This window comes from Styela clava, chromosome 9 (assembly GCF_964204865.1).
Source record: "Styela clava chromosome 9, kaStyClav1.hap1.2, whole genome shotgun sequence".
Taxonomy (NCBI): Eukaryota; Metazoa; Chordata; class Ascidiacea; order Stolidobranchia; family Styelidae; genus Styela; species Styela clava.
The window spans coordinates 13,364,504-13,386,963 of NC_135258.1; the positions used below are offsets into that span (position 1 = coordinate 13,364,504).

The following is a 22,460-nucleotide window of genomic DNA, read 5'->3' on the forward strand; positions in this document are numbered from 1 at the left end:
TAAAATGTATATATATAATAAAGGTGTACTTTTTCTATGGTAAGAAGAACAGATGACACTACAAGCGATTTAACACAGAAAATATAAGCACTTCTCGGTGCCAAACATCCCAGAGCACAATTATAAGATGAAAGTATTCAAGTCAATATTTTTCAAAAACATGATCAGAGATTAGCAAGAAAAAAGATGTAGTACGGAATTTTACCAGACAGTTTTAACAGTGAGGAGAAGAAGTTAGAAAAGATGTCTCGGAACTTGGTATAGTATGCTACTACTAACACAGCAACTTGTACTGAATTATAGTTTGGCAAGATATCAACTATGTAATAAATTAGGAATTTTTTTGTCAACATCACTCTAATTCGATAATTAAATCTCCCTCGCCAATGCTATCGCCAGGTTCACAGCAAACGCGTCTAATTCGTCCATCACGTGCTGATGTTAAACTATTTTGCATTTTCATCGCTTCAACAACACAAACTTCTTGACCTGCTGCCACTTCATCTCCTGCTTTGCAATTAACTGAGAGGACGGTTCCTTGAATTAATAGAGAAAAAAGCAATGTTAGTTTGATCTTTACTTGCAATCACACAAGAATATTGATTGCATACCTGGCATTGGAGATCTCAACATAGATGTTTCATCTTCTTGTATTTTTTCAGGCATAAATTCACGTAAATTTGCAGCAGTTTCACATAAAACTTTCAGTGTAAACTAGAATAAATATAAAACACTATTGGGGATACTCTTAAAAAATGTTTCAAAGTCTCGGATCTGTGAACTATATGAGAAAAAACTTCCAAATCATCCAAAACAGATTTTTTAATAAATCAAAAATCATGCCGAGATACCAAGTGCATGAAATAAGACTCAACTTAAACTCAACACATCTAGTATATTGCGAGTATATTTCAACATCGTTGATCTAAATTTAACCTCAACCATCAATAACCTATGGAATACTTGAAGTTAGCTAGGGTATAAATTCTTGGACAGGTCTGAACTCTTTCAACTAAAAAGATTACGTTATATCTACAATAGCGAAACTTCTTGATAATCACTGACTGGAAAGAACTCACTAGAGTTCCCTGATATTGGATTGAAAATTCTCCATTGGCATCAGATTTAATGCATTGTACTGATACAGGTTTTCCTCCATTTACTGATACAGATTGAACAGGATCAGTTAATGACCAATCTGCTGAAAGAGTGATATCTCCATCAATCGTTGAAATCTAAAATGAATCAATTGAATATCAAAAGTGTCGACATATATACCGTAAATATCCGATTTGAGCAGATGTCGAGGCAGTATCGTAAGACTTCAAATATATGTTACAATTAAGCATAGCTCACAAACAGACAGACTTGTACTATTATGGATACGCAAATTCAACAAACTCTAAAAAGTCAAGATATCACTGTAAGCCATCAACATGATTTTCTAACATGCCTAGCATTTAAAGGATGATTCTTGAGGCTGTAGTTTTGGTACTCTCGAAGTATGTGAACCAAGTTGGCGAACACCGGAACATAGTATGTGTACCAGGGCAGGGTTAAGCTATAATTTTAAGTACAAATACTACGGGAGTCACTTGGCTAGTCCTTGAACTCGTAATAGAACTAAAATAAGGAAAATTGGAATAAAATTATTGAAATAAATTACCCAAACTTTGGAATTGGATATGGAAGCATTGGAAAGTAATTTGATTATTCCAGTTCAAGTCAAGCCTGATTTGTGTTTTATTTACAGTTCTAGTGCCTGTATTCGTCTAGCTAAAGAGCTTATAAGAAAAAAAAAAATTCTATCTGTTCAAAAAGTTACATTTACTTCATATGTGTTATCCTTTCTTGTTACAACAGCATCTGAAAAATCATTTTCTAATTCGACTTCAACATTCCAACAAGATATTTCTTTTCCTAAAACTGGTAATCTAAGATATAAAATATTGTATGTTAGGCAGATTATGAAATTGCATTTCCTAAAACTGTTATCAGTGCTGGAATTGTATTATCACATCGTCATTATCTAATATTCAATTATCATTGGTGGTGGAGTCAAAATCAGACAACATAATCAACCAAGATAACTTACTCTTACACATGAAACGCGAAATCATGAGTTGAAAAGTACACAATCATGGATAAGGTTTGGCTTTCTGACCAGGATTAGTAGAGAGATGGATGTATGGTCCCAATCGTCATTTGCATGGTGTCTTCCATAGCAAGTACCGTATATTGAATCGTCATATAGACAATGGGTTTTGTTACAATTAAAATAAAATTATCCAATACCTGTTTTGATTGAGGTATTGTCTGGCATAATCTTCTTGCCACGCATAGAACGCACAAGCAATTGCTTTTAGTTCATTTTGTTCTTTAGTAGATAAAGTTTTACCCTTAAAACCATCAGGGTATACTTCAGAAAGAAAATTAGTGCTGATGTCACCTGTAAAGAAGTGAAAAAATATTCAGTTTCAAAATATAACAAAAAAGTATTTTCTATATCATTCCTATCAACTTCAAACCAAATTGAGTTTTTGCCAAAAATTCAACAGCAACCTTTAAATGCTCAGTTACACATTTTTCTGAATATGGTGGCTTTGTTGAAACACCCTTACGGTACAGGTTGAAGATGATGGGCGCAACACTGAATAAACTCCATAGTCAGTGTGTAACAAATTGGACAGACTATGACGAACGACTCGGAAAACTTAAACCATGTAAATCTTTGACAGTTCACAGCATAGACTTTAATAGAAGCAATGATTTAACACACTTCGTGAATAATGTTGTAAATTTAATCTAATCTTACTAAAACACATTACTCACCTGAAACAAATCTTGGATGCCTTAAAACTTCATGACATAAAGGAACATTGTGAGTTACACCTCTGATGACATAATTATCTAACGCATTACACATAATTGATAAAGCTTCGTCTCTTGTTTTTCCATAGCTTATAAGCTGAAAAAGATAAAAAGAAGTTGTACATAAAAATGTGAAAGGGTTAAACAAACTAAAATTATAAACATTATCTTTAATTTTCCATGATTTCCATCTTAAGTAAGATAAACCTTACCTTAGAAATCATCGGATCATAATAAATACTGATTTCACTTCCTTCTTTAATACCGCTATCACATCTTACTCCAGGAATATCTGTTGGTTCGCGATATCTGCTCAATCTTCCAATTGAAGGTAAACCAAATGATTTGTAAGGATCCTAGAAATGAAACATAGGATAATGTGAGCAAACGAAAAATATCAAAATTTAAAAAAGTTCTTGGGACATATTGGGAATATTTCATCTTATAGTTTGAAAACTTGGCTATACAATGTCTAATGTACTCGATAGTCATAGAGCATTCATAAATTTAAAAGAGTAAAATATAAAATCCTGAGGAAATAGGGACTATCAACATTAAAATGGTAGTTTATACTGAATGGTTAATAATTACTAAAACTCCACCTACCTCTGCATATACTCTGCATTCGATAGCCCATCCATTTATTCCGACATCTTTTTGTTGAATCGAGAGTGGATGGCCAGCAGCAACTCTGATCATTTCATGCACAAGATCCAGTCCTGAAATGTAATAAAAATTAAATACTATAATAGCGAATATTCAAAGTACAGTATATGACTACAATTGCCAAGAGAATGCGGCTCGAGAAATATTGAGACGAATATAACAAATTTAATGTCCTCAAACATATGAAATAGCTAACCAGTTACTTGATCTATGACGGTACATGAAGCTGTAATTGACCAGTGGTTAGGCAAAAGAAAGCCCTGCTGCATTGAGTACTAATATCTACTCGCATATTATTAATGAAGGAGATTTAACATTTAAAAAAAAGGAAGGTTAACTGTGACAAGGTAAAAATCTACTTGCTTCAGTCATTAAATACTGGCCAATGAGATTCACAAAAGTGGTCGCAATGTTCAATTTAATATAATACTGGAGTTACAACTGTGTTTAAAAATGTATGCTCATTACCTGTTATCAATTCTGTAACTGGATGTTCAACCTGAAGTCTTGTATTCATTTCAAGAAAATAGAAATTTTTCTGAGAGTCAACTAAAAATTCCACAGTACCTGTAAAATTAGTAGGGTCCAAAACACATTCCCAAAGTGGAAAGTTTCACCAATAGAACAGGTTTTCATCATTCAAAATCCATATTCATATTCGAAACCTCAACTATATTTAAATAGGATTTCAGTACCATCTGTTTATAGCTATATACGTGTCTAAATCTAATCTAAAGTTGGATTTTTTATGACAATGGCTAAAATTACGGCATTATCTTTTTAGATTGAATTCATACCGGCACTTTGATATTTCACTGCTGCGGCAAGTGAGACAGCTTGTTCTCCCATTTTTTTTCGAGTATCTTGATCGAGAAATGTTGATGGAGCTTCTTCAACAACTTTTTGATTTCTACGTTGTATTGAACATTCTCTTTCATTTAACCATAGTGTATTGCCATGGCCGTCTGCTAGAACCTGAGAATTGTTACACTAACATCAATCCAGTCATTTGAAAAAGCAACTGAAACTCAAAATAAACAAAATCTGGTCTACTGGTCATTTAAACATTTACCTTATACCCTTGACGAGACCAGAACTAAGCTGCATACTTGATCTACCGTTATATGCAAGATCATATTATCATAGTGATATTGTAAAAAATTGGAGGAGCTTGGGCAATCCTGATCCTAACAATATGATGTATGAATGACCACAGTTTCTCACTAAATTTAACCATTCCAACCTCCGAGTAAAAATAAAAAAGCAATCCGTTGGCACAAGATCTTATGTTAAAATTTTTTAATCTCACACAGATTAATAATAACTAGTGCTTAGGACAGAGATGAAACTAACACTAAGCCCAATAAGCCAACTAGACAAAGCAGCCATAGCTATTTATATAGTGATTTCACATATCCAGTCCAAGCATCATATAAGTCGACACTTGATTATTTAAAATCAAGTCTATCGACTATAGATGTCTATAGATGATAGCTCAATAAACAGACAACTATACCTGCACTTCTATATGTCTTGGATTGTCGATATATTTTTCAATCAATAATCTATCATCTCCAAAACTAGATGCAGCTTCTTGTGATGAGAATCGAAATCCTTCAATTGTTTCTTGATCATTCCATGCAATCCTCATTCCTTTCCCTCCACCTCCAGCTGATGCCTTGATCATTACAGGATAACCTGAGATAGTGTCAAAGTGTTAGGGGAAGCAATTTCAACGAAAGTAAATCAAATTATTGATAAAAATGCCATTTTTGAACATTCTGAACAGATTCTGATTATTCCACTACTAGGGAGTTCCTAATCTATGGTAACTAACATCAGGTAAAAATAAACTGGATCAACCAAGCTGACTGGGAGAGATTCTGACAACCCAAAGTCAGAGGTTCCTTATCTTTTATTGCAGGGTGGTCCAAACCCTGGCATACAGGCTGCATGCGGCCCGCGAACACATTCCGTGTGACCGATACGATCAGGTGTCGACAGGCCGTTATCGGTATGTGTCAAGAAGGCTGTACTCGCCGCCGCATCAAGCCACTTCCTATTTGGAAAGACGTTTTGTGCCCGTATTTTAATAAAAACACATATCTTCTTTAAAATAAAAAAACCACACATGCAACAATAGACTGATTAAAACAGTAAACTATCGTTCTTCAATATATTTAAAGTAAATAAACTCGCAGTATTTTGATCACGATTGGGTTTTCCGAACTTCAGACCACAAGGCTTTCTCAAAATTATTTGCCTTCCTTCAATTTGGCAACCTACATAACAGGTTGTTTGACCCTAGCATTTAGAGCAGAGATAGCGAACCACTGACCCGCGGGTCACGAAGTGACCCACTGCGTTTTATTGGTGACCCGCCAAGGCACGAATAAAATAAAATGTTAATATAACAGTGATAAATATTGATCAAACAGGCCTTAAATTAATCTAACAATAACTGAATTATTATAATGTACCGTCAGTTTGGTAGCCAGGGCTGCGATCGCTCATACTCAAATTGTTAATTTCCGGGCCGGTTTGGTAATTTTCAAAACTCCTAATCTGGATGTCGTGTCTGCACTCTGCATCGCTGTGTAACGTTATTCAGCTATTGGCTCTGAGATCGTTTATGACATAACAATGCAATTAATCTGTTTATTTCTCGCAACATCTCGTCTCTTTCGGAGATCCATTTGCAGACTGTTTTAGGGGTTATACGAGAACCAGATGCTACTTTGCAGTTTATTAGTTTCTCGCCTACAATGCGGTTGAGAAAACAAAATCTTTCAGACTTGAAATCTTTCAGAAATAAAAACCTAGAAATCTGAAATAACAATGGGGCGGTACAAAATGCCCTAATGTGGTTGAAAGCTGACCGAAAAATATAACACTATCAGAATGGAATTACCTCCAAACCCTTTGGAGCCGTAAAATAATTTGCCGCATCATCCTAAATGTTTTCGTTAACTCATATGCGTGTTTTCGTACTCTAATTTCATAAAATCGAGAGCCATAAAAAGTCCCTGATAAAAGTGCTGCATAAAGCCCAAAACTACACCAAGAGAAGATAAGATTTGTTTCGGAAGTTTTTTATAGATATAAACATTGATTATATATCTGTGACCCTCTCTATTCTGTTCCGCGATAAAAATATATTTTTGACCCATTCATTGAAAAAGGTTCGCCATCCCTGATCTAGAGGGTAATCAAGATTACCATTTTTATATATCAATCATCACTGAATTCAAGGCTATTCTTCTTCATACCAATTTCATTTGCAATTTTGACAGCTTCTTCAGGTGTTTCAACAACTCCATCAAAACCTGGTATTGTGTTCACTCCAGCATTTTTTGCAACTAATTTGGACTCAATTTTATCTCCCATCACTTTTATTGCATGAGTTCCAGGTCCTATGAAGGCAACATTCTTTTCAGCCTTTAAAACAATGAGAAATACTTAATAATAATCTATCTAGAAAAATAGCCAAAGCCCTGTTAATAAACAGAATGACATAATTTGAATTCTAAAATAGTTACCAATTTTTCAGCAAATACTCTGTTTTCTGAAAGAAAACCATAACCTGGATGAACCTGAAAAAAATTAAACTGAAATGATTTACAGAGAAAACAATGTTAAAATGAATATAGGCCTACCAGTAATCAAACATTTTGCTCTGAGCAAGGTTCTGTATAACAGCCAATGATATCAAGCGATATGTGAAGAGCAACATTTTGAGAGTGCCAGAATCATTCCATTTCGGCTTTGCCTACCCAATTTATCACACCATGGGCGGGGTGGATAGCATGGGATTTGAACCAGAGATTTTGAGCTACGATGCCAACAGATTTAAGTCTAATGCTTTTACTCCTAAGCCATTGCCCTGATTGTTATTTTAATCAATTGAATTATATGAAATTTGATATGAAACGTAAATAATCTCAATTGAAAATACAATCAAGCAATATTTTTATGGGCCTAAAATACTCACCGCTTGAGCACCAGATTGATTAATGACATCTAATATTTTATTCATATCCAAATAACTTAAATTAGAAGGTGGTGGACCAACACAATATGCTTCATCTGCCATGTGAGCATGAACAGAATTTTTGTCTGCTTCGCTGTAAACTGCAACGGTTGATATTCCCATCTTCTTACAAGTTTGCATTACCTGGAATTTTATGTTGTACATATGAGTATAATTCTCAATGATTAGTCAGTCACTTATGCACACACGACAACATATTCTCGTAAATATTTTATTTGATATGAATACCAGTGCTGGACTAGAGTACTCGACTTGAGTAACTATTCATCAAAGACTTGAAATGACTCAAATTAGCTAATGAAGTAACTCGACTCATACTCAACTAATTGCCAGTGAGATTTAACTGATGGATTGGCTGGACTTCGTACTTCCAGCTAAGGGTTCGCAGAGTTTTACCAGGCACTGATGAATAGAAGTAGGGAAAAGCTAATGGAAAATTAACCATTATTAGGCTCAATGGTGAAAACTCTGATGAGGACTCCTGGATAAAGAATCTTACCCTGCATGCTATCTCTCCACGATTAGCAATAAGTATCTTGTCAAATGTCTGAAAAACAAAATTATATTAATTCATAATTAATTACGTTTATTAAATATTCAAATTGTTTCAATTGAATGAAAACAAGAGTGTCATTGTGGCACATGTAAAATATAATTGGGTGAGTCAAACTGAAAAATATGTATACGCTACTTTTTCATCTGGCTCTCTTTGTTGAGCAGCTGCATTATGAAGTGATCTTGTTCCATAATTTATTCCTCTTTGATAACATTGACGAAAAACCTGAGAGTAAATAGAAAAGATATAAAACTGTATAATCGCAGTAACTTGAAAAACCCCTGATAACAGGAGACACATACTGATCAAATTTTAAGAACAGACTCTCTCGGATGATGAGTGAAAATTAAAATATTCTAGCATAAATCATGCAGGCCTAATCGTGATATCCTTGGGTAGAATGTAAATGCTTAATCCATAAATGTAAAACTGTAAAAAGAGACTTGCTATTTGCTCCGAACCACGCGACAATCAATATAAACTCCAAATAAATCATGAAAGTCAATCAATCAATCATTTATTTTGGTTCTCTGACATAAACAAAAATACAAAAAGCAAACGGACAAAACAAAATGAAGAGATACTTGGGAGAAGGTCATAACTCAAAATAAAGTTAAAAAACGTTTGATGTACATGCCTGCCCACCAAAAGGATAAAAAATAAAACAAACACAGAAAAACGCGATTTACATCGGGCAGTACTTTGAAGGCGATTTAACAAAAAACAGCAAATATGAAGCAGACAATTGAATGTAATAAACTTCTGACAAATTCTTCAGTCTTTGGTTGATGGAAATTTGAACCACATGTTGGTATCCAAATAGGGATTTATTGGGAGATCACAAGAATTAATATATAAATGAAGCCGATTTTGAATACTGCAAAGGCCTATGGAATTCTTGGTTGTGTCTAGCACAAATCCGAATAAGTAGAAAGCTATAGGACACATCGTTAAGTAGATAAATACATAATAAGAAATATTTTTTTTGCGTGAAATTTTTCCAAAATTTCCCAGAGAGAGAGCCGTTATTTTCACAAAATAACATTATCACTAATTAGTCAGTTAGTAAATGTACGGTACCGCACACGAGTCTATATTGAATGTAAAAGATGTCGAATAAAATGATTTTGCTTCCAGTATAATTAAATAAAACTTACCTGTGACGTTGAACTAGCATTTAACAGCACGCGAAGAAGACCCGACATGGTGCATATAATTCAAAGCGTTGGCTCTTGTGAATGAAGACACATGTCAAGCCACATCACATATTCATAATGTGCTGCAGCAGGGGGGCGCTAGCAAATTAATAAAATTTTTGTTTGTTTGCCTCTGCCACCCGTGATGCCTTTGTTATCCTATGTCTGTATGTGATATTGTCAGATTGTTGTTATATTGTTGATGTGGTATTGTTAATATAATGTAAATGATATTTCACATAAATGAATGATCAAACAAATGGATGTCGCATTGGATGAACTACAATATGGAACATATAATTGCTGGACTTATTCATGATTACCGTAATACAATGGAATATGGAACATGAACTAAATGATGCAACGACATCATGATGCATATTTGGAATCATGAATGGACTACCATTGAATTCAAATGAACTTGATATTGAAATTAATCTAATTGTTAAAAAAAAAAAAAAAAGGTATTGTTGCCTATGGTGATACGGACATACCAGGCAAGCTGTAAAGATGTATACCGGTATACATTTTTTAATTAATATAAAGAAAGAATATATCATACTGACATAATTTGTAAGTAGAAATATTAGATTAGATCATACTGTAATATGATAACAGTCAAGCCACATTTATTTTAACGATTACCGTATCACACATAAATACCAGAATACGGTGGTAGTGTGTACCGGTATGCATATTTACTTGAATAAAAATAAATCTGTGTTTCGCCCCGAAAAAAAAGTGAGTAAAAAAGTGAAACGATATATTCAGTTTAGTGAATATGCTCTTACCAGTGTTGTTTTTTTATATTAAACACTGCGGAAGCATGCAAATTTTTACTTCTGCTATGTAATTTTTTATTTTTTTATTTAATAAGATGCGCCAAAAACAGAATAACCATCAACAATACCATTAATTATTAAGAATATTTTAGTTTTCCTTATTTTTAACAAATTCAGAAATTACTGGATCCAGTCAGGTAATCAGACTCAATTGAAAGTTTTTTAGGAGAGAAAAAAATCTTAATTCCACAAAACTTCCCATTTAATATATATTGTCTTTTGTTTTTTCCTTCATAACCATTTTAAACTTTGTCGTGATTGTTCACATAGTCTAACATTCAATTGATTGGCCAAATTTAGATGCCATCACATTTACTATATACAGATATACTGCATGACTGACACAAAATAAAAGCAATCTGTGTTTATTTACATTCAAATGAGTTAATACATCAATGGCATCAGAATCTGAACCCTTTAGCCGTTTGGCAAAAACATACGACCCTGTCAAGTGTGGAAATATTGATGGCATCGGAAAGGATATTCATGATAGAGGAATATGGCGAGCTATGAATTCAAAATATCGACCAAACAAGGGTGTCAAAGGAGATAAACATTGTACATTATTTATCGGACGACTAAATTTAAAAACAACTGAAAGCAAGCTCCATGAAATTTTTTCCAAGTATGGAAATATCAAAAATTTAACAGTTATAAAGGACTTGGTTACTGGATATTCAAAAGGATATGCCTTTATAGAATACGAAAGTAGCAAATCAACTGAAAAGGCTCATCATCGCGCAAATAACTTGGAAATAGATGGATGTAATATAGTGGTTGAATATGAAATGGAACGACTTCTTCCTGGTTGGATACCTCGTAGATTAGGTGGCGGTTTCGGTGGTAAAAAAGAATCAGGACAATTGCGATTTGGAGGACGTGATAGACCATTTAGTAAACCTATTTCTCTCAAAAGCAATGAAAGACATTTTCCAAAGCATAGATCTAGTAGAGATCGTCACTCTGAACATAAAGAGAAATCATCAAAATATTATGACAGACATAGATCTCATCGAAGATAATTGACGCCTTATTCCATGATATTTGCATTTTGTTTCTAAATGAATGGCAATAGCCTGGTCCATATTTGTACAATTTTGCATTCTGATGTTTTTTACTAATATTCATTTAGGTTTTGTCCAATTTAGATAGGCGAATGGTGACTTTTTATCTGTGGAATTTTTACTGTTTAATTTAAGTTATCTGGGTAAGTATCCAGAAGAAAAATTTTCGATACTACTGGATTTTGTCTAAGCTGAATTCTCCGAAAATCATCCAGAAATTTTTTATTGGGATTATTCTATCCATATTCCCATATTTTAATTTGTGCAATAGCTGTTCCCCTACACAGTGATTTACAAAAATGATCATTTTTATCCTTACAGTTTTATTCTAAGTCAAATTGTATGATATATAGTGGGATTGGTAGAAGATTATTTCATTTGAATGAAATTGATAATGCCTAAAAAAGTTTTCACTTGTGCTGGACTGATAGTTTTCTTCATAACTGGTAAGTTGATCAAAACAACATTTTCTTTCACCAGTCGTAGTGTTAGAAATTGATTATTTTTTGAGATATTTTATAAAGAAATGCAACATTTTTTTCTTTGTTTATTAAAGTGTTAAATTTTTAGTGTGACTAAAAATGCCTTTTTCTAATGACTTTATCATTCATTCGAATCACTTCACTCATGTTTCTCTGAATTTTTTAGCTATTGTAATCTGATGTGGAGAAAAATCACAAAATAATGAACTATCTAATATTTGACATATTATATAATGGTTACCTTATGTTGTTCTGTTTAATACTAGATTATAATAGTAGTACATAAAATATGTATTTTAGCAGTTTTTCTTGTTCTTAACAGGTACATATTTGGCTACAAGACATACAGAGTCAGATTATCTAAGGTTCGTTTTTTTGTTTGTTAAATTATATCTCATTATAATGGGCAATTGTTTGTTCAGCTACCATAAGTTACCCATATATTTTTTAAAATTAAATGAATTTAAGTGTTAAACGCTCTCTAAAGTTCGTACAAATAAAGTTCTAAGATAGGTAAAGATGCTATTGTGGAGTCAACGTCATTGACATGATTTTATGACAAGGACAACAAAATTTAGGTAGTTCGAGTTTAGGAGGTAGGAATACCATATAAATAAGGAAATTATGGTGAATTCGCCATAAAATGTATATATTTTTTTGAGTTTTATATACCAGGTAAACATCTCCTATTCGACTGACTTTAATATAAAATAAGGTAATGGGCCGAACATTGTACTTTTTGAATAGATACGTATCATACAGCTGTGGCTGAATACAATATTTTTTTATGAAATGAATCTGTTAATTTTCAGGATCATAAAATCTACAAATAACGTTCAAAATGAAACAGAGCCGAGCTCTGGGAAGATTACTAAGGAGGGGAAAGCTGAATCAACATTGGATTCAAAAGCTAAATCTGAATCATCTCTACCTGGCAAATCAAAAATTTCAGTGACTCTTAATGCAAACAACACAAAACTATCGATTGATAATACCACTCATAATGTTACACAGAATACAAGTTCTTTCACAACAGTGGCAACAAAAACATCAAATATTTCAGCAATCAATGCAACTACACATACTTCTGTAAACATGACACATTCTACGATTGTTACCATCACCCCAAATCCAACTTCAAACACAACAAGTGCAGTCGTTGCTTCACATACTACACCATCAACTTCTATTGCTAAAAATGCTTCTATCAATGCTACAACACAGCCTAATGCTGCAGCCGCCACAGAAAGTTCAGTTCAATCAACGACAGGTTCTCATCAAACACAAAGGGGTAATTTATTATTGGTTTATATTTGGCATGTTCTATGGCATATTCTATGATAATTGCAGACATTGGTAAACTACTACCCTTGGGCTAAATCCGGCCCAGGCAATGTGGCTACAACCCTTACATGGCCCGCCGATTAAATATAAAAAGGGGGCTCCCGAAGTATGCGAACCAAGATGGCGGACATCGGAATGTAATATGTGTACTAGGTTAGGGTTAGGCCATAATTTTAGGTATAAATACTACGGGAGGCTCTTGGCTAGTCTTCGAACTGATAATAGGACTAAAATAAGGAAAATTGGAAAAAAATTATCGCCTAACCCTAACCTGTTACCCATGTTACGTTCCGATGTCCGCCATCTTGGTTCGCATACTTTGGGAGCACCATAAAAAGATATGGCATACAACCTGAACCCTAACCTGGTACACACACTATGTTCAGGATGTGCGCCATCTTGGTGCACATACTTATGGAGCTCCAAATATTTGGTTTGTAATTCAAAAACTTTGCTCACACGTTAAAAATTGGCTTTAGGTATATTTGCACCCAATTGGGAGCAAACCACCCAATATATTCAAGCTTATATAATATATGTCCACTGAGCAGAGAATTTTGATAGAACTGAATAACCATTGTCTTAGCTTGTATCTATTCTTCACAATTTATTTAGTCCACTGTCAGTCTGCGTTAATTATATTAGCATACCATAAGAACCAGGGTATGGGTTTCTCCGAAAAAAAAGTTGGTAACTCAAAGGCATAACTTGTATTCAATTACTATACGACCTTATCATTCATCTTGCAGAAGTGACTTCTCCACAACAACTCACAAGTAGTACGGTAAATGGAACACACAATGGCACGGTGAATGGAACGTTGACTGGATCTAAACCAAGTATTTATACTTTTTATATTATCTCGTGATTTTGGCGAATGAAGTAAAATTAAGAATACTCTAATCCAGGGGTTCCCAAACTTTATTGGCCGCGGGCCAAAATTAGAATTGGAAGGGTGTTCGCGGGCCGGAAGAGCGTAGTGCACTATGATTTAGTCATGACATTTTTTGAAATATGTTTGTTAACTCATAGTGGTGCTTCATGACGTATTCCTTCAGAATTGGGATGGTTTGCTGACAAAGAAGACAAATCGCTGAAGTTTGATTCTTTCCAATACAGAAATACGAACGCTGCCATTTCTTTATTTAAGATTTAAATAAAATCTGTTTCCAGAGTATAGTTTATGTTTGTTATTTGACATCTCAAGCTTTCTTATATGGTTGATATCTGAATTACTGCCCTATGTTATCCCAATACCTAATACGTATAATTGAGAGACCGGTGTGCATAAACTGTAATAAGGACATAACAATTGGCAGTGTCTATAGATCACAAAAAGTAGAAACAAAGTCTGTTGAACACTATTTCACTTAGGCTTGACGGGCCATTTTTAATTGTTATGCGGGCCGGATTTGGCCCGCGGGCCGCGGTTTGGAACCGCTGCTCTAGTCCAAAATAATTGCTAAACTATTTGTGGCTTTGGAAATGTTCATAAGGAGAATGTGTCATCCAATTTTTAAGCTTTCGATAATTACTTAATTAAATTATACACTATGTGAACACTCTTGAATAAGAATGTCACGTCTTATATTTTTTTCAATTTTTATCTTTATTTTGCAGCTTCAAAAGGCTTATCACCTGTTCTTGCTACAGTCGTTGCTTTAGGTTGTGGTCTAGTTTTAATCGTTGTTATTGCTGTTGCAATCAAAATATTTAAGAATATCAAGACATTCCGTTTTAGTCGCCTGCATGAGATGCCAATGGTAAGTTATGATATTTAACATGATTTCCTATTGTAATAGATAAGAACACAAATAATGCAATCATTGCATGCCATGAATCATATATATAGACATCTAAAGGGAAATAGTTTGACTACCAATATTGGTATATGACCCATCTATTTGCAGCTTCCTGATTTATTCAGCGTACTAATTTTTGTTGTCATAACATGATAGATGTTAATCACAGTGTATACTTCCTCAATATAATTGTGATGCATGGGAACTTGTCTGTTTTGATTGCCTGTGTTAGAGGTAAGATCGGGCTAACAAATTCCAGCCCGGCCCGTGGGTATTAAACCCGACCCGAGCCCGACTAATTAACTGGATTTGCAGGCTCGACCTGACCCGGGCCCGTGAGTAATAAAACCCGACCCTAGCCCGACTAATTAACTGGATTTGCAGGCCCGACCCGGGCCCGTGAGTAATAAAACCCGACCCTAGCCCGACTAATTAACTGGATTTGCAGGCCCGACCCGACCCCGTGAGTAATAAAACCCGACCCTAGCCCGACTAATTAACTGAATTTGCAGGCCCGACTAATTAAAGGGATTTGCAGGCCCGACCCACTAACTAACCGGCTTTGCAGGCCCGAAATTTCATATTTTATTTAGTTCTTCGAATTGTCATTGCAAGAGTTTAGTACAGAATAGGGGAATGCTGGGACATATTTCTTTTTTTGTGAGCTCTATAATCTGCACATTCATTTGACAATGCGGGGCTAATAGATAGAGGGTAGCTAAAGGTTTTACTGGGCAAACTAAGAAATTCCCTAGCGACACACATATTATCATCAAGAGGCATTCAAAAACGTGTGTCAAATGTCCCGCTGCATTCCACTTGTGCGGCACATTAAATTAAACGAGGTATGCCGTTAAAAAGCAATGAATAAGCATCATCATCCAAAGAACTACGAAACTTTAAATTTCAAAATTTAATATTTATGAAATCGGAACCACTCTGAAAAATAGTTTCTAATAAACATCTATTTATTTATGAAAAATCCAGCGATATATAAGCCCGACCCGAACGTAATTATTGACTTTTCAGGCCCGACCCAACCTGAACGCAATGTTTGACATTTTAGGCCCGGCCCGAACGTAATGATTAACAATATAGGTCCGACCCGAAATATCGGGTCGGGCTCCAGATCTTAGCTCTAGCCTGTGTTATATAAGTTTAAAACTATGTATGTTTACCTAGGTTTAGGTTTACCTATCGTAGTTTGGAAGGACCAGAATCTTCCTGGTTCAGCATCCCTACCCAATTCAATACACCATAATAATATAAAGTAAATTCATTACGCATAGAACTTCTGATGCAGTTAATTCAATGGCCTCTTTGTATTTACTAGCAACTGGCTATATCTGCAGCAAACAATCCTATACCCAATCTCATCGCTAGCTTTATTGTACGTAATTGTGTAGGTGCTTATTGTATAAAGTCATATAAATTGTTATTTTATATTTTCAGGATGACTTTGATGATTACTCAGGAGTCTATGCAGAGCATACTGTTCCAATTAGGCCACTGTAAACAATGAATCAAATCGAGACTGACGACATAATTATGATGATCACTGTATTGCATATTTATGGAACATTTTACTGCGGTGCATATATTTCAGATTTTTTTGTTCCTTATGTACATATTCCACTGTGTTGTGACTGCACTTCTGATGTATTTATTTGCGCCACTGCCGGCCTATTGAAAGCCATGTTTATCTAGATAGGGTCTAACTAGTTGGGCTTTCTTTGACCATGTTTCCCATGAACGCCATTATGGCAAAACCGCTTGCTTGCGGTGAATGATGAAATTTAGCCCGGGACATATATATTTGTCAATTGAAGGACTTCATTTTAGCAGATTTGACTACGATCTGAAATGCCATGCTCGGCAAACAATTATAAAGCTTCGATAAATCTATGTGTATAAGGGGTCGAAGATTATCATGTATTTTTTCCTTCGATTAATCCGTTCTTCCCATTCAAATGAGACCTGCTTTATAGTTTGAATGTTTATGGCTCTAGACTGGAGACACCAAGCGCAACTAAGATAAAACTGGAAACTGATTTTACTAATATTTTATAACATAAGTCTAGTGTTGGTGATTTCATTTTTTTTTTTTTTTAAAATGTGTCTGAAATTCCCATGCCTGACATGTCACATTGCTCTATGTGTAACCATGTACACATTCTCTGTCTGTATCTTTCCTCTTAAGCACAATGTCCCATACTTTTGTTCCAATTTTATTTCCTCCGGCATTAAACATTCCAGGCAGTTGCCAAGCGTCACTTCAGATTAGTTTTAAAAGCCCTGTGTTGGAAATAGTAGATTGGCAAAAATGATTGTGGTGTTTTATTGCGTTTTTATAGCAGCGTTTCATTGAAATAGTGCTTGTTTCATAATTATATGCAAGCTGGGTGTGGCTAGCCTAGGACTTTTTATTAGAGACTAATTTAAAGTTACAGCAACAATACTAATGATTTTCAATTAACAGTAATGACAGGCAACAAATTGATCAAAGCTTCTGTGCATTTTAAAACACTGTTGCAATAAAAAGGTTTTTCTGTGTACACTGTTGTAATTTTATTATATGCCGTGTGGGTTCACCCAATTGTCAGCGAATTATCCACCAAACGCATACAATTCAATTCAAGGGGTATTCCTGCAGTTTCGTACCTCAAGAACTTCTTCTACTGGGTGTAGCAGAAAGATTTTTTTCACATGTCAATCAATACTAACCCCCACCTGACCGACAGAGGTTGCCAAAGTATGCCGACGATACAGAACTCACTAACGGCAGCAATCTCTCTAATATCGAGATCGTTGAGACGAGAGAAATGGTTTGCTCAATTTCGGGTGATCATCTGCGCATCTTGGATGACAGTTTGAAGGGCCTTATTTGACGCAGTCAGGTTGGGGTTAGTATTGACATGTGCAAAAATTGTTATGCTACGTCCACTAGGAGTACTTGAGGTTCGGCACTACATTAGACCCGATTAAGTTAGAAAGTACTCATAAGCTCCACAAAAAGTACTAGCCAGCTTTATTTTTTTTGAAGAGCGCATTTGGCAAATTGGAAACAATTCAGACAATTTTCCCTTTATTGCATTTTTTTTAGTTGTTGCTTGGAGCAAGATCAAGCTAAGAAGCTGTATCATGTTCTGATCTTAGGGTCTTTTATTGACTTCTTTGGATCACAAGTGAAAGAAATTGTGATTGCATATCTCACACCTGATGTCACTTTTTCGACGTGGTGTGGGTTCTCTGATCCGGAGGTAAAAAAGGATAATCTTCCGCGTTTGGGTTCAATGATAACACTATTTGCATCATCGAAAATGAATCTTCCACCTTCGAAATCTTTTTTATAACTAGTTAGATATAGCAGCGATGTATAATCAAACGATCCATATTGAATTTTATCTATATGCTTATGCCAATATTCATCATGCTGAGTTTTTGCTGAAGTATTGGTGATTGACGAGAAAAAGGTTGGATGCGTTAAATATAATTTTGAAGGATCGATTCCGAATTCTTCTGAAATTGTCTTGTGAACTCTGGATTTAACATCGTTGTATAATTCAAAGTCTTCATCTCTAAATGTTTCCAAAAGAGCATCATTTTCTAAAAACTTATAAATATTGACAAAACGTTCACCCATAGACAAAGCCCCAGAATGTAAATCAAGAATTGATGCTCCACCATCAGACCCACCATGTGCAAAACCTCGTTTTGCAAGAGCTAGTAACTGCTCAACTTCCTCATCACTCACAATATTATCCCGGACAAAACGTCCGCAAGTTTTAATTGGAGTGCATTCAGTAAAAATGGGATGTTCTTTATAATCCTCTGAACATGTAATATTATAGCTCCCACCAATGTCTTCTATTGTCACCACCTTGTTTTGGTGCGGATTTGAAAAATACACAATATAGAAACCCGCAATACAAGAAAATAATCCCACTGCTGTTGCAATAATATTATTTGATAGCAGTTTGGTCTTTTTTTGATTATTTTTCTCCCGTTTAGGATTGTTCTTTTGTCTCTTTGCTCCCATTTTACTGTTATACAGCTAGATTTGAGTATTTTACAGCTTCAAACTGAAATCAATGTAAGCATATTGCATCGCTTATGTACGGTAATCAAGCAATAAGTATTTTTTGAAGATATTGCACAATAGTTATATTAGAAAGATATAGAGTGACAAAAGACCATATTAAATATCTTTTCTTATACACACAACACTGAGGAAAATTGATGTATTTCTCCACAATTACATTTTCGCGAAACCACATTCAGACATTGCGGTTCTGGATATCTTACTAGGCTATAACCACTTTGAAAAAGATGGTAAGTTCACAAAATAAAGGTTTGCATAGTCTCAACATAGCGGACTACATTCTTAAATCTGTACATGACATTTGCCAAGTACGGTACCGGTACCGTGCGCCGTGCGGTATGGTACCCTACGTATCAAATTTGATGAATGATACCTGTACATCGCCACGATGCGACTGGCCATTGACAAGATGGCATTTCACCGTGAAACGGCGAGGAAATTCCGTAAATCTAAACATTTGATTACCTCTGCATGGTAAAAAATATAAAACTATCTCGAATTCTTTTTAAAACCAATTTGTAAGCGCTAACTCACTAAAAATACTCTTGATTTTGGGGGCAAAGGTCGGAGCCAAGAACAAGAACAAATTTGTTTTGACATTTAGTATAGACGCTTTAAATGCCTGAGATAGATGAATCAAACAATTCCGAAGTCGAGCACATTTAAGATTTTTGTGTAGAAGCTTTTGAGTGAGTCGTCTGGCAACGGAATTTCAGAATTTACTAAACCTTGATCACATGACGTCATAAGTGTTCAAAAGATGATACCAGAACATTTTCGAACAAAATTGATCGGAACACTTGCATTTCGTATCCCTATCGCAGTACCAGCAGGCATCGTATTCGTAAGCCTGTATCGGTAACGGGTAACGTCTGAACGGGCATTAGTGTCGTTAAGTCTGTAAGAACTGAGGTGCGAGAATCTTTAAGTGGGAACTGCACCATTCTTGTGTAGTTATCTGTGATAAACTTAGGATTTTTTTTATTACGTACCGGTACTATGAGATTTAGACTGTTAGAGCAAATCAACATTCTGACATTGAAATCTGAAAACTGGAAAAGAGAAACAGCTATCGAGGTTCAGAGGTTCGATTGATTCTATTTGTTTATGTTTCCTTTCTGGCAAGTCTTGTTCTGCAGTTCTGTTTGTTTAGCCAACTGCCATAGACTGACTGATGGCTAAATTTTTAAAGCCAAAACCTAACCGCCCTGTTAACCTTTTACTTTTCTCATATTTGTTCAGATATTGTACTAATTAAATTTTATTAGTTTTTACGTCTCTCTGAAACAAGCAAAATGGGGAAATCATTTAATAATTATATGTGCAAGAAGGATTTTCATCCAGCATCAAGAGACAACATCAAAAGAGTATGGATGAGACAACAAAAACTTGACCACGAAAAGAGGAAACAGGAGGAAATGATGGAACAATACAGAAAAGAACAAGATATGCATGAAACTAGGGTATTAATGGGAGACAGCAAGGCTAAACTGGGATTGAGTTTCATGTATGATGCGCCTCCCGGATTACAAAAGAAAAAAGAAGAAGAGGACACAACGGAATACAAATTTGAATGGCAAAGGAACGCACCTCGTGAAAAATGGATGAAAGATGACAAACAGACGCTAAACGACCAGCCTTTCGGAGTATGTGTTCGTAATGTGAGATGCATAAAATGTCACCAATGGGGGCATATTAACACAGATCGAGAATGTCCTCTGTATAATAAAACATCTTCTTTTGATCCTAGCATGACAATGATGGATCCATCAGCTGCGGCTGGTGCAATGCAGTCCACTTCTGGTCTTAAATTAAAACCACAAATAATGCAAAATCATTTTGAAATAAAGGATCAAAAGCATGATATTGTCAAACATGAAGAAGATGAGCCGGAAGTTGCATTTTTAAAAAATCTTTCTGACAAACAGAAAATGAAATTATTAAGAAGGCTGAATCGCATGGAAAAGAAGAAGAAAAAGAAGAAATCAGGAAGGAATAAAAAAAGTAAACACAGCTCCTCAGCAGAGTCTGATTCAGAAAGTGACAATGAAAAGAAGTCCAAAAAGCAGCAAAAGTTGAAAAGAAAAGAGCGTTCCAAAAAGAATGATTCATCAGAATCAGAGGATGACTCTCCAAAAAAGAAAAAAAAATCTAAAAGGCATTCAGAATCTGATGATGACCTGCCAAAAGAGAGAAAATCTAAAGATTACAATAAGAAAATTCATCCTAAAGATGAATCTTCATCAAGGCACGATCGATCACAAAAATACTCTCATGATGATAAATATGAGAAAGCAAGAAATCGAGAAAAGGGACATGAAAGACGAGACTTTCATAGACGCCATTGATATTTACACATTTAATTCTTGTACAAATTAATCGTTTTTCATTAATTCAGACATTGCCAATGAAACATCCTTATTGATGTATATAGTGAGAAGTTTTTTTTTCAATTTTTGGCATGATTCTTTTGGTTATTTTTAACAAAGCCCATCTTGAATAGTAGAATTTTGACGTTTAGAAGTTTGCTTCACTAATCTTACATTTTACTTTATTCCAAATTCAGATGAGGCTTCTGATGCATTTATCTTTTTCTTTACGTTATTATTTTGGTTGAATCGAAAATAAGATTATAACAGCTCATGTTCGAAACAAATTGAAATTATTTACATTCAAAGATTTTTTTCAAGAATTATTCCAGTAGGCCTACTCAATTTGAAAAATAATTATTTTGAGTGCCGATAATTAAAGTTGATGATTCATCTCTGAAATTTGTAAGAAATACAAAACCAGTCAAATCACTTTATATCTAAATTTACCTGCATTTCCTGATCCGAACCCTTTGAATGTTTACTGATTGCTCTATGTATTTTTCATTGAACATGACCCAATTCATAATATAATCGTTGTTCTATGTTCGAAAATATCGTTCTAGAATGCATTTGGAATAGTGGATTCATTCGGTTCTTGGCAATCCCTGACCTTGTGTGGCATCAAGTTTTTGGAAATTTCTTTTATGAGTTTATTGACATATTTGTTTAAATACATCGTACCTTTGTATATATATATATTCAGTGGTTTCTAGTTTTACTGATTGTCTGTAACCATTAATTAATTCTTGGATACAGTGGAAATCTATTTTTGATTTTGTGGTAATTTCAATAACTAATTCAATAATTAGGTTGTGCTTTATGCTTTAGCATCATCAGTAATTTATATGCCCAGTTAATAACAGTAATAGTGAATTTGATTTGTATTTGCGAGTAATATAGAATATTGTATTGTTACTTCCTCTTATCAATATAACTATGAATATACTGTATGTATGTTTACTATGGTCATGCTTTATTACTTTTATTCATTATTTTTAAAGCTAAACGTTATCTGTTGCCATGAATAGTGATGCATACCATGTTTGATTAATTGATTAGGCGCTTGTGATTGCAACAGCATGTATGAAGGCTCAAGGGTACTGTGATTTTGT

The 22,460-nt window shown here is 34.6% G+C and overlaps 5 protein-coding genes across 6 annotated transcripts; 3 read left to right on the plus strand and 2 right to left on the minus strand.

Annotated features, from left to right (window-relative positions):
• Positions 1-9,478, minus strand: LOC120338678 (propionyl-CoA carboxylase alpha chain, mitochondrial-like). 2 transcript variants are annotated; one of them, XM_078116611.1, is made up of 17 exons: positions 9,302-9,478; positions 8,280-8,369; positions 8,088-8,135; positions 7,529-7,711; positions 7,077-7,130; positions 6,807-6,975; positions 5,054-5,235; positions 4,335-4,512; positions 4,006-4,104; positions 3,478-3,590; positions 3,084-3,227; positions 2,833-2,968; positions 2,296-2,449; positions 1,826-1,934; positions 1,080-1,235; positions 612-714; positions 1-537 (listed from the first exon to the last, which is right to left on the minus strand). In XM_078116611.1, exons 1-17 carry the CDS (start codon positions 9,347-9,349, stop codon positions 353-355), a joined length of 2,151 nt encoding a protein of 716 aa, XP_077972737.1. In that variant the 5' UTR covers positions 9,350-9,478; the 3' UTR covers positions 1-352. The 2 variants fall into 2 exon arrangements, with proteins under 2 accessions (XP_077972737.1, XP_077972738.1); XM_078116612.1 differs by having other exon boundaries at positions 1,832-1,934; positions 9,302-9,476.
• Positions 9,479-10,577: 1,099 nt separating this feature from the next.
• On the plus strand, positions 10,578-11,204 carry LOC120338681 (U11/U12 small nuclear ribonucleoprotein 35 kDa protein-like). The gene has a single exon (XM_039406587.2). It carries the CDS (start codon positions 10,578-10,580, stop codon positions 11,202-11,204), a length of 627 nt encoding a protein of 208 aa, XP_039262521.2.
• LOC120338680 (uncharacterized) lies at positions 11,200-17,429 on the plus strand. Its single transcript, XM_039406585.2, has 6 exons — positions 11,200-11,692; positions 12,051-12,093; positions 12,541-13,019; positions 13,822-13,911; positions 14,693-14,835; positions 16,327-17,429. Exons 1-6 carry the CDS (start codon positions 11,629-11,631, stop codon positions 16,387-16,389), a joined length of 882 nt encoding a protein of 293 aa, XP_039262519.2. The 5' UTR covers positions 11,200-11,628; the 3' UTR covers positions 16,390-17,429.
• LOC120338679 (2-oxoglutarate and iron-dependent oxygenase domain-containing protein 3-like) lies at positions 16,831-19,308 on the minus strand. Its single transcript, XM_039406584.2, has one exon. It carries the CDS (start codon positions 18,911-18,913, stop codon positions 18,014-18,016), a length of 900 nt encoding a protein of 299 aa, XP_039262518.2. The 5' UTR covers positions 18,914-19,308; the 3' UTR covers positions 16,831-18,013.
• An 891-nt stretch (positions 19,309-20,199) lies between these two features.
• LOC120338807 (corepressor interacting with RBPJ 1-like) lies at positions 20,200-22,347 on the plus strand. The gene has a single exon (XM_039406759.2). The coding sequence runs from the start codon at positions 20,272-20,274 to the stop codon at positions 21,322-21,324; it is 1,053 nt and encodes a 350-aa protein (XP_039262693.1). The 5' UTR covers positions 20,200-20,271; the 3' UTR covers positions 21,325-22,347.
• Positions 22,348-22,460: the final 113 nt, after the last annotated feature.

Coding starts and splice junctions, on each gene's coding strand:
- LOC120338678 (XM_078116611.1), bottom strand. CDS start 9,349: ATGTCGGGTCTTCTTCGCGTGCTGTTAAATGCTAGTTCAACGTCACAG. Junction 8,136..8,279: donor AAAGAGAGCCAGATGAAAAA/GTAGCGTATACA, acceptor TTTGTTTTTCAG/ACATTTGACAAGATACTTAT. Junction 6,976..7,076: donor GAGTATTTGCTGAAAAATTG/GTAACTATTTTA, acceptor ATTGTTTTAAAG/GCTGAAAAGAATGTTGCCTT.
- LOC120338681 (XM_039406587.2), top strand. CDS start 10,578: ATGGCATCAGAATCTGAACCCTTTAGCCGTTTGGCAAAAACATACGAC.
- LOC120338680 (XM_039406585.2), top strand. CDS start 11,629: ATGAAATTGATAATGCCTAAAAAAGTTTTCACTTGTGCTGGACTGATA. Junction 11,693..12,050: donor GATAGTTTTCTTCATAACTG/GTAAGTTGATCA, acceptor TGTTCTTAACAG/GTACATATTTGGCTACAAGA. Junction 12,094..12,540: donor ACAGAGTCAGATTATCTAAG/GTTCGTTTTTTT, acceptor GTTAATTTTCAG/GATCATAAAATCTACAAATA.
- LOC120338679 (XM_039406584.2), bottom strand. CDS start 18,913: ATGGGAGCAAAGAGACAAAAGAACAATCCTAAACGGGAGAAAAATAAT.
- LOC120338807 (XM_039406759.2), top strand. CDS start 20,272: ATGGGGAAATCATTTAATAATTATATGTGCAAGAAGGATTTTCATCCA.